General features: G+C 37.7%; 2 protein-coding genes across 2 annotated transcripts in view; one reads left to right on the top strand and one right to left on the bottom strand.

The window, feature by feature from the left end:
• Nucleotides 1–2,771: 2,771 nt before the first annotated feature.
• The window catches only part of LOC100267423 (probable CoA ligase CCL7), a 12,273-nt gene continuing 2,399 nt past the window's right edge, over nt 2,772–12,645 (bottom strand). Inside the window, exons 3-9 of the mRNA XM_059739374.1 lie at nt 8,699–9,436; nt 7,789–7,917; nt 5,860–6,045; nt 4,982–5,127; nt 4,116–4,183; nt 3,895–3,997; nt 2,772–3,201 (exon numbers count right to left, since the gene is read on the bottom strand). Of these exons, the coding sequence (XP_059595357.1) occupies nt 3,088–3,201; nt 3,895–3,997; nt 4,116–4,183; nt 4,982–5,127; nt 5,860–6,045; nt 7,789–7,917; nt 8,699–9,436 (1,484 nt within the window). The 3' untranslated portion in view covers nt 2,772–3,087. The remainder of the gene's footprint in view (nt 3,202–3,894; nt 3,998–4,115; nt 4,184–4,981; nt 5,128–5,859; nt 6,046–7,788; nt 7,918–8,698; nt 9,437–12,645) is intronic.
• Nucleotides 9,427–11,668, top strand: LOC132254189 (uncharacterized). The gene is made up of 2 exons (XM_059739224.1): nt 9,427–10,993; nt 11,338–11,668. Exons 1-2 carry the CDS (start codon nt 9,835–9,837, stop codon nt 11,373–11,375), a joined length of 1,197 nt encoding a protein of 398 aa, XP_059595207.1. The 5' UTR covers nt 9,427–9,834; the 3' UTR covers nt 11,376–11,668.

Below are 12,645 nucleotides of genomic sequence, written 5' to 3'. Positions count from 1 at the left end.
AACCTAACCCATTCATAATTCAAACTTTTAACCTCCACACATGGTCATATTTCCATTCTCATTTTCCTTCTTTTTTTTCTTTTTGGCTGATGCATTATTAAGTGTAGACTGCAGGCCTATTGTTCCTATTTCATTTTGAATGTGGAAGGGGGCGTTGGGTCATTGTTGGACAAGAGCTTTTGCCGTGCTCCCTCCAACATGTGCCGTAGTGCCAGTTGTAAGCTGTGACTCTCTGGGATTATTGTCTAATAACTTTCAGAATCAGTTTGGATATCGTAAATCTCTGATTGAATTATTGTTAACAAGTGGGACAAGTTGGAGAGTAGGGTAGGATAAGCGTTTGGTTCCAAACAACGTGTAAAATATTGTGAAAAGGTTAAAGAGATGGCGGAAGCGGCCTCTTATATATGCCCAAGTCACTAACAAAGGTTTACTACTTTTCTCCCATGAGATCAAAGTAGAAATAAAGTTTTAACTATTATATTAGTGAAATTTAATTATTTTAAATGTAAAAAGATGGAGGCTTATTGTCTATACCAATTTCAGCACAAATGCTCAGGCCCAACATACGTTTGTATTTCCACATGTAGGTGGTTGTGAATGCGTCACCGTCTGTAGAGATCTTGTGTGCCTTTGTGATTAAGCCCATCCTCCATGTGAGTCTCCTACTAGCCCATGCTTAAGGACAAGGCCAGGCCACACACTTCGATGAAGAGGGACAGGGGGTCCATGGTTCCAAGATTCTACTGCAATTTGTATTGGTACAAACTACAAACACCCCAAGACATATGCAAAATGGGTTGACACAGCTCAACCCCAAAGCAATAAATTCAGTGGAAGATTCAGTGATCAGAATTGAGTCATATAACCACCAGCGAAGTAAGTCAAGGTTGAGTTTATCTCTTTCCATTACGGCCAAAAGAATTCTGAATGTCACTTTTTTCACATGCAAAAATTTTCTCACTTGTGAAATTAGTTCTTCAACCAAATTATTTCGAAATTCCACAAAGGCATATACTCGTACTACTATATCATAAGCGCTTTTGAATTCAGCTTAAAAAAGGAGTGAGATGATTGGAGAATACTGCATTTCACTGTCTTAGCCAGAGAAATGAAAGCATGCAGGCACATGGCATGACCACTAACAGAAAGGAGAAACAAAAGCAGAAAAAGAAAGGGGATGAGACCAAAAGGCAGCCACACATTGAAGAAGCCTCTGAAGTGGTGAAGATGCACTTAAAAACTGTAGCGAAGTGTGCAAGAGAGAAAAAAGGCAAAGTTTGATGGACAGAGAAGGAAGGGTAGCTTTCTGATGGGACCTCAGGTATATGTTTGTGAATCTTCTGCTTCTACAGCTGCCACTGCTACTGCTCAAGTGCTTATGCATGCATGCTCTCTAAAGGAAGGGCACTCTGGAATCAGTACCCCCAAACATTCACCACTCTTTCGCTCCCATTTTGTTATCCGACATTCACCAGCTTTATCTTCATGACAACCATCCCCTGACACTTCTCTCCGAATGCTGCTTCAAGAATATTATTTCCCTGAACCATGCGTCACCAATGCTTCTGGATGTATTTTTTAAAGTAAAGAGAGAATGGAAATGTCTTGTTTCAAGATAAAAAGGAATTAACAACACATTTCACCTTTGCGTAACATACTCCATAAGCAATGAACTAGATAAATACTGAGTTTTAGTATTTGAAGTATACATATTAGTATGCTAGAGCAATGGTACAGAGAGATTTAACTTCATGTATTAAAAAGTTCTCCCTTTCATCGAAAATGATCAATCTATATCTCGACAGACCAGACAGATTGGTGAGAAAATTCCTTCTGCCGCATAAAGTGCAATTAGAAATCTGACAGACTCAACATGCCATAATCAAGAAGTGACTACATTCATATCCACCAGGAATGGTAGGGGGTGGGGGTGGGAATTCCACCGACCATTAGCCTCCTAGGCATGGAATCTGGGACATTCTTTCCTCCATTGACAACAAGATATATCCTGTGTCCTATCCAGACAAGGTGTAATGAATGGATAAATGGTCTGCTGCATCAGACCCAATCTCTCCACGTCTATGCTATTTTACCTAAGAACAAAGAAAAAGAAGCAGCAGCAGCCTGCAGGAAGAAAAGCTAAATACCAATTGCATCTTAGCTTTTGTCTAACAAAGAATAAGAAAAAGAATGGTGGATGTTATCCTCCCTCCTTTAATGACGAGATCAATCACTTACCATGGACCGTAACCTTTTTAAGTCTTTAGGGCCATTGGGATTTGGAACTTAAAAAATGACTCCCCTTCAATTCTTTAAGAGGGTCCCTTAAGGTGTTTCCCTTAAATAAATGTTATTAATATGTTCTTGCACACAGTATTAAGACCCTTCTGGAATCAAAGACACAGAATGCATGCACCAACAACTACAGGCTTTATCTTTATCAAATTTCTGCACCAACAACTAACCACCCAATTTTATGCTTCTACTTGGACTTCCTTGTGGAAATTGAATTAGGCCATTTTGTTTTAAGTAGAAACTGCAAGGCTCTGTAGCATAAATATGGAGGCATCATGATGATCACAGGAATCAGATAGGATGAGGCCATCCGCTGAAGCTGTAAAATGCTCTAATTTGAGGCAAAAGTTAAAAAGGAAGAAGAAAAAAAAACAAGCAAATGCCATTACCAATCAAAAGGACTCGCCGCAGACCAGATACGGAGCAAAATGCACCCATTGATTATAGAGGTTATTAAATAGCCCTTCATTTTTAACCAAAAATAATTACATTTAAAAACCTAGAATCTTTGTATTATCCAAGCTTGAAGACTCAAGCATAGTACACCAAGTATCACACACTTCTACAGGCAATGGCAAGTGCATGCTTCAACTATTTTCTATTTAATAAAATGGCCTACAAGCAGTTCTGCCATTCTCTGTAAGAATTAATGTAAGTCCTTTCTTAAAAATAAAATGAGTATATGGTGTATTAAAGGGCCACCAATACAACCAAACAATGGTTCTTAGAAATGTGGATGCTGTATTAACCTTTTTATAATGTAGGTGATGGATAGTAAACCTTTGTATCTTAGATCTTGGATCGAACTTTCTCTATGAGCTCTCTTCTGAGAATCTTTCCTGAAGCTGACTTTGGAACATTGTTTATAAAAGTTACTCTTCGTAATCTTTTGAATGGTGCAACCTGTAAAGGACAAAGAAATCGATCAAAACTTAAGGAAAGAGATCCAAGTACAATTCAATTGGTGCAGAAAAGACATGCATTTCAGGAGCATTCAGTAAATAGATATATGAGCATTTATTCCACAAATACTATTTTTGCTTTATAAAAAGCTGCTTAATTGATAAATTCCCTTGTCAGACGATTCCATGCCTATTTACTTTTCGAAACAAAGAAAGAGAGAGAAAGGGGTTTTATTTTATTATAAGAAGAGAGGGGTCTTATGCTTTTAAAATGGTAATAAAAACAGATCAGTGCAAGTATCTGAAAAAGAATATGGAGCAAAAAATCCATTACATCAGACAATTTACCTTGTTTAAGATAATTGGGTTGGGGCTACAACTACCTAACCAGGCATGTTTGTTTCATAAGTAATCTAGTAAATAAGCATGGTAGGAAAAATCATAGCAATCTGACAGCTCTAGTACCTCGAGCTCGATGGAGGGATTCTCTCAGTGACCACTTGAGTGTAGTCCTTAACACATTGTTGATATCGTTTGAAACAATATCCTACCTAAGGAATTCCAAGATAGTTAAGTCAAAATGAAATTAGTTTCGTTGGGTGCTAAGAGATTCGAATCAAGCACATAAAGACAGCATGTCTTCTTTTCATTTCTTTTACTTTAGGACGTTAGTTTGCAGAGTGCAGTCCCTTGCCTGTTTTGCAATAAATTTCTGAACATCTTCTTCAGTTAGTGAGCTTCTGGGAGAACGAACTACATATGCAATTGGGACCTCGCCAGCTTCAACATCTGGAAGTCTACAAGTGGAAAATTATGATCAACACTCCATATTAGAACGATAGGCATCACATGCCTATGTTTAGTCGCTTATAAAAGCAAGAGCAGTATATTTGAGAGACTGCATTTTCTGCTTACGGGATGACAACAGAATCTAATATTTCAGGGTGAGAAAGCAGCAGCCCTTCAAGCTCAGCTGGTGCTACCTAAAAAAGAGTCAAATAGATACATAGAACTTGAATGCACAGCATATTAAAATGAATTCAAATAGAGGATGATGAGTATACATTTCAAAGAAGCAAACAAGGGGATTTTTGTCATGTTCTACATATCTTCAAACTACAGCTTACATGTTCTTGAAACCTTGACCCTCTAATCAACACGAGATCACAACCTCCAATACTGGTGCAAATCAGTTTGGTCTGAATCTACATCGACCCTGGTTCAAAGGTAAATTGGAGTGTGTGTGTATTACTATTTGATAGGCGAACAAGAATATTATTATCAGCACCTAAACAAAAGGGGGTGCATCAAAGTACACAGAGGGTAAACAAAGGGTGCCAAAAATGGCAATGAAATAGAAGAGAAATAAAAAAACACTTCCTTCCCCTTAATTAGTGTCTGGCTAATCAACTAGATCTAATATAGACAACAAGGTAGCATCTAAGAACTTCCACCCAGGAACAAGTTTTTGAGAGTATGAACCGATTGTTCTATGTTTCAAATGCTCTACAATTTCTCCAGGTCAGAATAAACCCAACAGGGCAGCCCTCCACACCTTCCTTTATTTCATCCCCAAAAAATTCTCATGCCAACTTAAAAGAGCCTCTCTGACTGAAGAAGCCAGCACCCATTCAACGCCAAACAAAGATAATATCAAAGGGTACACATTCCCATAAAAAATAAGGAGCCTTGCCTTCTCTGATATTATTTCTATGAAATAGCAAAGATTCAATAAGATTATATATGAGTAAATATCCAAAAATCACCAAATTAAAAGTTACCTGGAAGCCTTTAAACTTGATAAGCTCTTTTATTCGATCCACAACAAACAATTGTCCCCCTTCATCAAAATACCCAAGATCTCCTGTACGTACCCAACCTTGTTCATCTATAGTCAGTTTTGTGGCTTGTGGATTGTTAAAATAACCTGAAAAATATTTCAAGTAGAAAGCAGAAGCAAGATCACTCAATAATACCAGCAATATCAAGTTAGTGCAATGGTAAAGGAAATAAACTCAATGACCGTACATTGTTTGCAGGTTGATGAAATTATAGTTTATTAGCACCATAAGGAACTAAATTCATTGCTATAGTACAAAATTCAGATAAACATAATCCTACTTACACTATAGTTTAGGCATGCATACCCAAACTGTCTGATAAATGCCAGATAAAATCTTAGCAAGAATCCACAGCCAATCAAATCAAGGCAAATGACAAGTGTTCAATTTACCTTAGTTGAGGTGAGCAAAGACCAATTGAAAGAATCAAACTTTGGATCTTAGGTGTTCAGTTATATGTTATAAGTTACAACATGAAAGATAGGTCTAATATGCCTGATTTGGCAAATCAGATGCTAGCAAGATGAGGGATAGCTTAGGAGGTCCCACATCACGAGGCAAGTCACCTGCGAGACTAAAGCAGTCATACATTGTTTGGCTTCACAAATCAATACGAGGCAAAATTATGACACTAATAATTTGATGTCTTAACCACCACGTTTCCTCTCTAAATGAATTAAGATTATTCAATTTGAATGGAACCTAATTAATTTGGAGAATCAAATAAGATCACAGCAATTTGGAGAATCAAATAAGATCACATGCTGTTAGAAGTCATTGGGAAGAGGAACTAACACAAACATTTAATCAAACCCTACCCTGCATCATGTTTGCCCCTTGAACCCATATTTCACCTAATTGATTTGGTGGAAGAGGCTTCAATGTATCTTCACTAACTATTTGTGATTCAACTCTTGGAACGAGAATGCCAGTTGAACCAGAATGACGAGAGCTTGAATACCACATGGTGCATTTTGAATCATGATGCAGCTTTATGACAAAAACTACATAGGAGAAATTAAACATGATTAGGAACCTTGAAACTTATTAGGCAAGCAGACAAAATTTTAAAACATAGTTTGCATCAGTCACCTGAAGGAGTATCTTTATACTTATGTTGAAGAAAGAAATAAGACTTTCATTATTGGTGCCACATATAGGGGAAAAACCATAAAAATTCTAATTAGGCATCTGTGATGTCCTACATTGGATAAGGGAGAAAGTTCCTGACGCTATATATATAGAAGCTCCTTTTAACTAAGTAGACACTTTTTAAAGTCATGAGGAGCCCTTTGGGTCAAAAGCAAACAATATTTACACGGTTGAAGCGAGCCATTACAAATGGTATCAGAGCTGATCCCCGACCTCGGTGTGGGGGTTTGTTTGGCCCCGTTAGGGGTGTTTGTCTCTTTGACCCCGTAATCTCATAGGACACAATGAGGATGTTGTGTCTGCATAGGAGGTGTTTGTGATGTCCCACATCAGATAGGGGAGAAAGATCATGATGCTATATATATATAGAGGCTCCTCTTAACCAAGTAGACACGTTTTAAATCCGTGAGGACCCTTGTGGATCCAAAGCAAACAATATCTACACGGTTGAGAGCGGGTCGTTACAACATCTAAGTGAAAATACTTCATAAGAAAGGTTTGCAAGGTTGGAACAATTTCTCATTCAAGTTCAAGTTCTTTTGGTTTGATCGTTTTCATTTTTTCTTTCTTTTTTCTTTCTTGTTTTCGTTTTTCCTTTTTGGTTTTTAGGTTACAGATCATTTTATCAAAGAAACAATAACCAAATTTTTTTTACACAGACTTCTATTCTTACAAGCATGGGGAGCCTTTGATTGGACAAACAATAAATCAGTAAAAAAAATTTACACAAAGGATAACCAAAGGTTAGAGCTCAAATTGGAGTTGTTAGAATGTCCCTAACATATTAAATCAGTAAAAATTAACATGCTGCTAGGAGCCTTTAGTTGGACAATTTCTAGATCATTTGTTGCTTCAAGCTCCTATTTCAACACTGACTCAGGAGATGTAGTTAGTGCAGATAGAAGGTTACCTCATGATCCCTTATAACACTAGCAAATCTGCCCTCTTGAGTCAGCTAGGGGCTTTCAATAGTAATAGGCAAGTTCAAGCATGGAGAGGAACCCTCAAAGGCATCTGATCTCAACTTTTTTGCAAACAGCCTAGGCCTATATATTCAAATATCCCAAAAAGACCCTATTAGCTTCAGTTTGAGCAACTTCTTTAAACAGTAGATATTCTAAGTCACTTTGTAACTTTAAGGTTATGTTTGATCACCGGAAAGTACGAAGAAAAGAAAATTTTTTTATAGATGCACAACCTTTCCGAATATGAGGATCAGATGACTATTTGGGGCACTAAACTATCTCCAGGCGTGTCCTCTTTATGCATGCCTTTTTTTTTTTACCTTAAACAAAATCCATATTTTCCTTTATTCTTCTTCTCATTTTACAAGGCTTCCAAGTCATCACTTGACTAGTTAAGTATATCAGCTTTCTCCTAGAGGAGTCGTGCGTTAGGGTTAGATGTCAAAGGTTGTGTGGCATACACAATTAGGTGGAAGAACCTTGTGTTAGGCGGCGTGTGGTTGACTCTTCAAGCACTTGCTACCAATAAGACTAGTTAGAGCTTCGCTTCAAGACCTGCTTCTCGTATCAATTTTGTTGTAACCCTTTGTTCCTCATACCAACCTTGTCATTGTCCTTCATTCCTCATACCAGTCTTGTTGTCACCCCTCATTCCTTGTATCAATCTTGTTGCAGCCCTTGGTGTCTCTACCACACGAGCTAGGGTGTAGGCCGAGACATTACTCCCAGGAGCACATATGTTCAACTTTCCCGGGTCGACTAGTACAAGTGATCCAGGCTCTAAATTTTTGGACACTTAACCCATGGGTGGTCGTCTCCCGAATGAACTCTATTGGTGCCTAGGAAGATTTGATCGGGATGAGTAGTGTCATGCTCTTTTGGCAAGAGGCTTATCGATCTGGTCCCTAGAACCATTACGTTTGAGGGGATTCATTCGAATTGCGCGATTTGATTATTCTTTCGATGAAGGCCTTTGTTTCTAGGGGGTACAAACCACTCAAATGGGTGAGTAGAGCCATGAGTTGGCCATTTCTTAAGCTTGGTACCTCAAAAAATATAAAGGAATATGATTTTTTTTTTTCATGTTTGCTTTTACCATGAAAAGTAGTAAAGTTAAATATGATTAAAATCAATAAGAAACTTATATATTTTTAAATTATTTAACCTTTATACTGAATAATTAAATAAGTAAAATGATTTTTGAAGTATGATATAAAAATAATTTATTGAATTTAAAGTTATTTTTTTTTTTCCTTTTTTTTTTTTTCTCTGTCACATTTTTCCTCAAACTTTTCCAAATCAACATAGCTTAAAAGATTATAAATTTTTCTATCCAGGGAGTATTAACCATAATAGTATTGCCATAGGGGACGGGTATGAATGGATACAAAAATTTCTTGGAATTAGTTCTTTTGTGGAGTGAACAAGGGGTGAAGGAGAGAGTATGAGAGTTGAAATTTAATTTCTTTTACTTTGCTACTGGTTCTTGACAACCACAGAAAGCAAACCAGGCCTGTGATCAAATTTTCATTTTCCTAATTTCCTACAATTCCCAATAACAAAACATAGGCCAGAGAACAGAACTTGCAACAATTTATCAGTAAAAGTTGAAGATAAATTCCAATTCTCGGTTTGAATACCTGAATGACAGCAGCTTGAGGAACATTCTTAGCACAATCATCCATCACATCCTTTCCCAAAGGAGCCGCCCCGGAACAAATTTGCCTCAGTGACGACAAATCATACTTCCGGACCACACTCTGCTTCGCCAAAGCAATCATAACAGGATGAACAACAAACATATGAGTCACCCTATACTTCTCTACACTCCTTAAAACCTTCTCGATTTCGAACTTCGCTACTGTTACAACAGTGTTGCCCCTCACAAGCTGGGCATACAATATGACAGACAGCCCAAATATATGAAACATAGGCAAAAAACATAGAAACACGTTACTGCTTTCGCCGTAATACGCTTGGTCCGCCGTCACCATCACCCCTGCCGCAATGAAATTGCGGTGCGTCAGAATCACTCCCTTGCTCGTTCCGGTGGTGCCCGACGAGTACAGCAGCGCCACGGTATCTGTTTGCACCACCGAAGCCGGCGGAAAATCCAAATCTCTGTCCTCTGGCGTTTTAATCAAATCGGAATAGTACCAGACCCTGGAATTCGAACTTGGGAGTCTCTGAGACGCTGAAGAACTCAAAATCACAAATGTTAAATCGAAATTCTTGACCTTATCCCAAAGCTCGTGTACATTGTGTTGGAGTGTTGCATCTCATATTGAAAGCATGGAACTAAAAAGGAAAGAAGAAAGACTTAAAATAGAAAGCAAGTTAGATGAGAAGAGTTAGTTAGAAAAGTTGTTATTTCAGTTTATTTTTGTTACTCTGTTATTGTGTCATTGATGTGTTATAAATAGGACTCAAGTCTGATGTAATTTTTTAGTTTTTCTTTTCTGCAATCCATTTTCTTTTGCATCCTCTGTTTCTTGGTGTTTTTCATCAGTTTCAGGTTCTTCTGATTCTCAACATGGTATCAGAGCCAAACCCTAAAGCTTCCGCAACCTAAATCGATCAATTTCTTCTCAACTTCTGCCTTGCGAAATTCTGCTCTGGAATTCTTGCATTGATTGTCTTCCAGCTTCTTGCATTTTCTTGAATAAATTCTTGAAAATGAGTTTTGGTGATTCTCCTCTTGTCAATCCCTCTCCTGTGCTTCCTTCTTCATCTAATTCTTTTAATCAGCCTCCTATCAATCCTTCAGATGACTCATCGAGCCCGTATTACCTACATCCAAGCGACAATCCTGGTGCTTTGTTAGTATCAGAAATCTTCAATGGAGAAAACTATGTTGCATGGAGTCGTTCGATAGTCATTGCATTGACAGTCAAAAACAAGGTACAATTTATAGATGGTTCAATTGTTTCTCCCTCTATTGATCAGCTTGTTAAACACACAGCATGGTTAAGGGCAAATAATCTGGTTCTTTCTTGGTTGATGAATTCCATTTCAAAAGAAATACGAAATAGCTTGCTGTTTGTGGTATCTGCTGTTGATCTTTGGACTGAGCTTAAAGTAAGATATCTCAGGAGTGATGGACCAAGGGTTTTCCAACTTGAGAAATCTTTGAGTTGCATCAGTCAAGGTGCTTTGTCTATTACTGAATATTTCAGTACCTTTAAGACCTTTTGGGATGAGTACATTAGCTATAGGCCATTTCCAACATGCACCTGTGGCAAGATGGCAACATGCACTTGTGAACTTTTCAACTTTCTACAAATCAGACAGCAATCTGATTATGTACTCAAATTCTTGGTGGGGTTAAATGATTCTTATGCCTCTATCAGAAGCCAATTGCTGCTAATGGTTCCATTACCAAACATGTCCAAGGTTTTCTCTCTACTGCTTCAAGAAGAAAGTCAGAGGCAACTCACAAATTCTGCTACATGTAATGAGACTCATGCTTTGATGGCAAAGCAATCCAATCAGCAGAGTTACCAGCCACAATCTTTCAAGGACAAACCAAAGAAATCTGCCCTACACTGTACTCATTGTGGCTATAATGGTCACACAGTGGACAAATGTTTTCAACTTCATGGTTATCCCCCTGGCTGGAATGGACCAAAAGGAAAAAGAAATATGGCTTCTGCTCATGCTGCCATTACTACTCCAAAGGTTCCCAATCAAAATAGCAATGAGCAACAAAAGTTTTGTTTCACTCCAGAGGAATTTCATAAACTAGTGGCGCTTGCAAATTCAGTTCAACCCAATTCTTCCAATCAGAATAATGTCCAACCAGCTGTTAACCTTGTCACCACCTCTCACTTTTCTGGTAAAGTTCAACCTACACTTAAACCAATTTTTTCTTGTAATTCTGTTACTTCTAAGCCAAATTCCACTTCATATTGGCTTCTTGATACGGGTGCAACAGACCATATGATTTGTTCACCACTTTTATACCATTCTACACCTAAACCAATTAATGCATCCATCAATCTTCCTAATGGTACTACAGTTCCAGCCACACACATTGGTACTGTATGTCTCTCAGATTCCTTATTTTTACATAATGTCTTGTGTGTTCCTCATTTTTCATTCAATCTATTATCCGTTTCCAAACTCACTAAACAGTCTAATCTTTCTCTTACCTTTACTGCTTCTCATTGCCTTTTACAGGACCAGTCAATGGAGAAGATGATTGGGATTGCTCTTGAAAAAGAAGGACTTTACCATCTAATTCCAGCTTCATCACAAGCTAAAACCTGCAATTCATTTCAGTTTAATTCTGCTCCTCTTGCTTTGTCCTCTATTCACAAACACTTAGATATATGGCATTGTAGATTAGGACATGTATCTAGTTCAAGATTCCATTCCCTCAAACAGATTGACTCTGCTATCACTCTTGATCATACAAATGTTTGTGACATATGTCCTTTAGCAAAGCAAAGAAGGCTTCCTTTTTCTGTATCACAGAGTAATTCTAATAAAAGTTTTGATTTGATCCATTGTGATATATGGGGTCCCTTTGGCACTACTTCTTATTCTGGTTTTCGATATTTTTTAACTATAGTCGATGACTTCACAAGGTGTACTTGGGTATACATGATTAAAGCTAAATCAGAAGTGCCATCTTTAATCAAAAATTTCTGTAAAATGGTAGCAAACCAATTTTCTTCTTCTGTCAAAGCTATAAGGTCTGATAATGGACCAGAATTCTTACTTACAAAATTCTATCATAAATATGGTATTTTGCATCAGAGAAGTTGTGTCGAAACTCCTCAACAAAATGGTGTTGTGGAGAGAAAACATCAACATCTACTAAGCACTGCTAGAGCCTTAATGTTTCAAGCAAATCTACCATTAATTTTTTGGAGTGACTGTGTGCTTACTGCTGCCCACATAATCAATAGAATTCCCACTCCTCTACTTCAAAATAAAACCCCTTTTGAAATGCTTTTTAACAAAACACCTAACCTTTCTCATTTAAGAGTTTTTGGCTGCCTTTGTTTTGCATCCACTTTAACTAGTCACAGACAAAAATTTGATTCACGAGCCACAAAGTGCATCTTCCTAGGATATCCTTCTGATATTAAGGGTTATAAACTCATGGATCTAAACACCAATAAGATCCTTGTTTCTCGGAATGTCATATTCCATGAAACAATTTTTCCTTTCCAAGTGTTGCCCCAACATCCTGAAACTCATTCTTTTATGTTTCCTCTTTCACAATCCTTTTCAGATTCACCTTCTACCACCTCCTTCTTCAATTCCTATCATAATGTGGGATCTGCATCACCACCTAATAATTCTCCTTCTCTCTCTGAACCTCCTACCCTTCTTGAATCCAACTCACCTACATTTCCCTCTCCATCCCATGTGGATTCAACTGACCCTAAAGTCCTACAGCTTAGAAAATCAACCAGAATTAAACAAAAACCTTCATATCTGCAGGACTATTATTGTGGTAATGTCTCTTCTTCTCAA

The sequence above is a fragment of the Vitis vinifera genome, chromosome 8 (genome assembly GCF_030704535.1).
Source record: "Vitis vinifera cultivar Pinot Noir 40024 chromosome 8, ASM3070453v1".
In the NCBI taxonomy this organism is placed as follows: domain Eukaryota; kingdom Viridiplantae; phylum Streptophyta; class Magnoliopsida; order Vitales; family Vitaceae; genus Vitis; species Vitis vinifera.
Note: the sequence above shows the minus strand (reverse complement) of the source record. Positions and strands in the feature narration are given on the sequence as shown.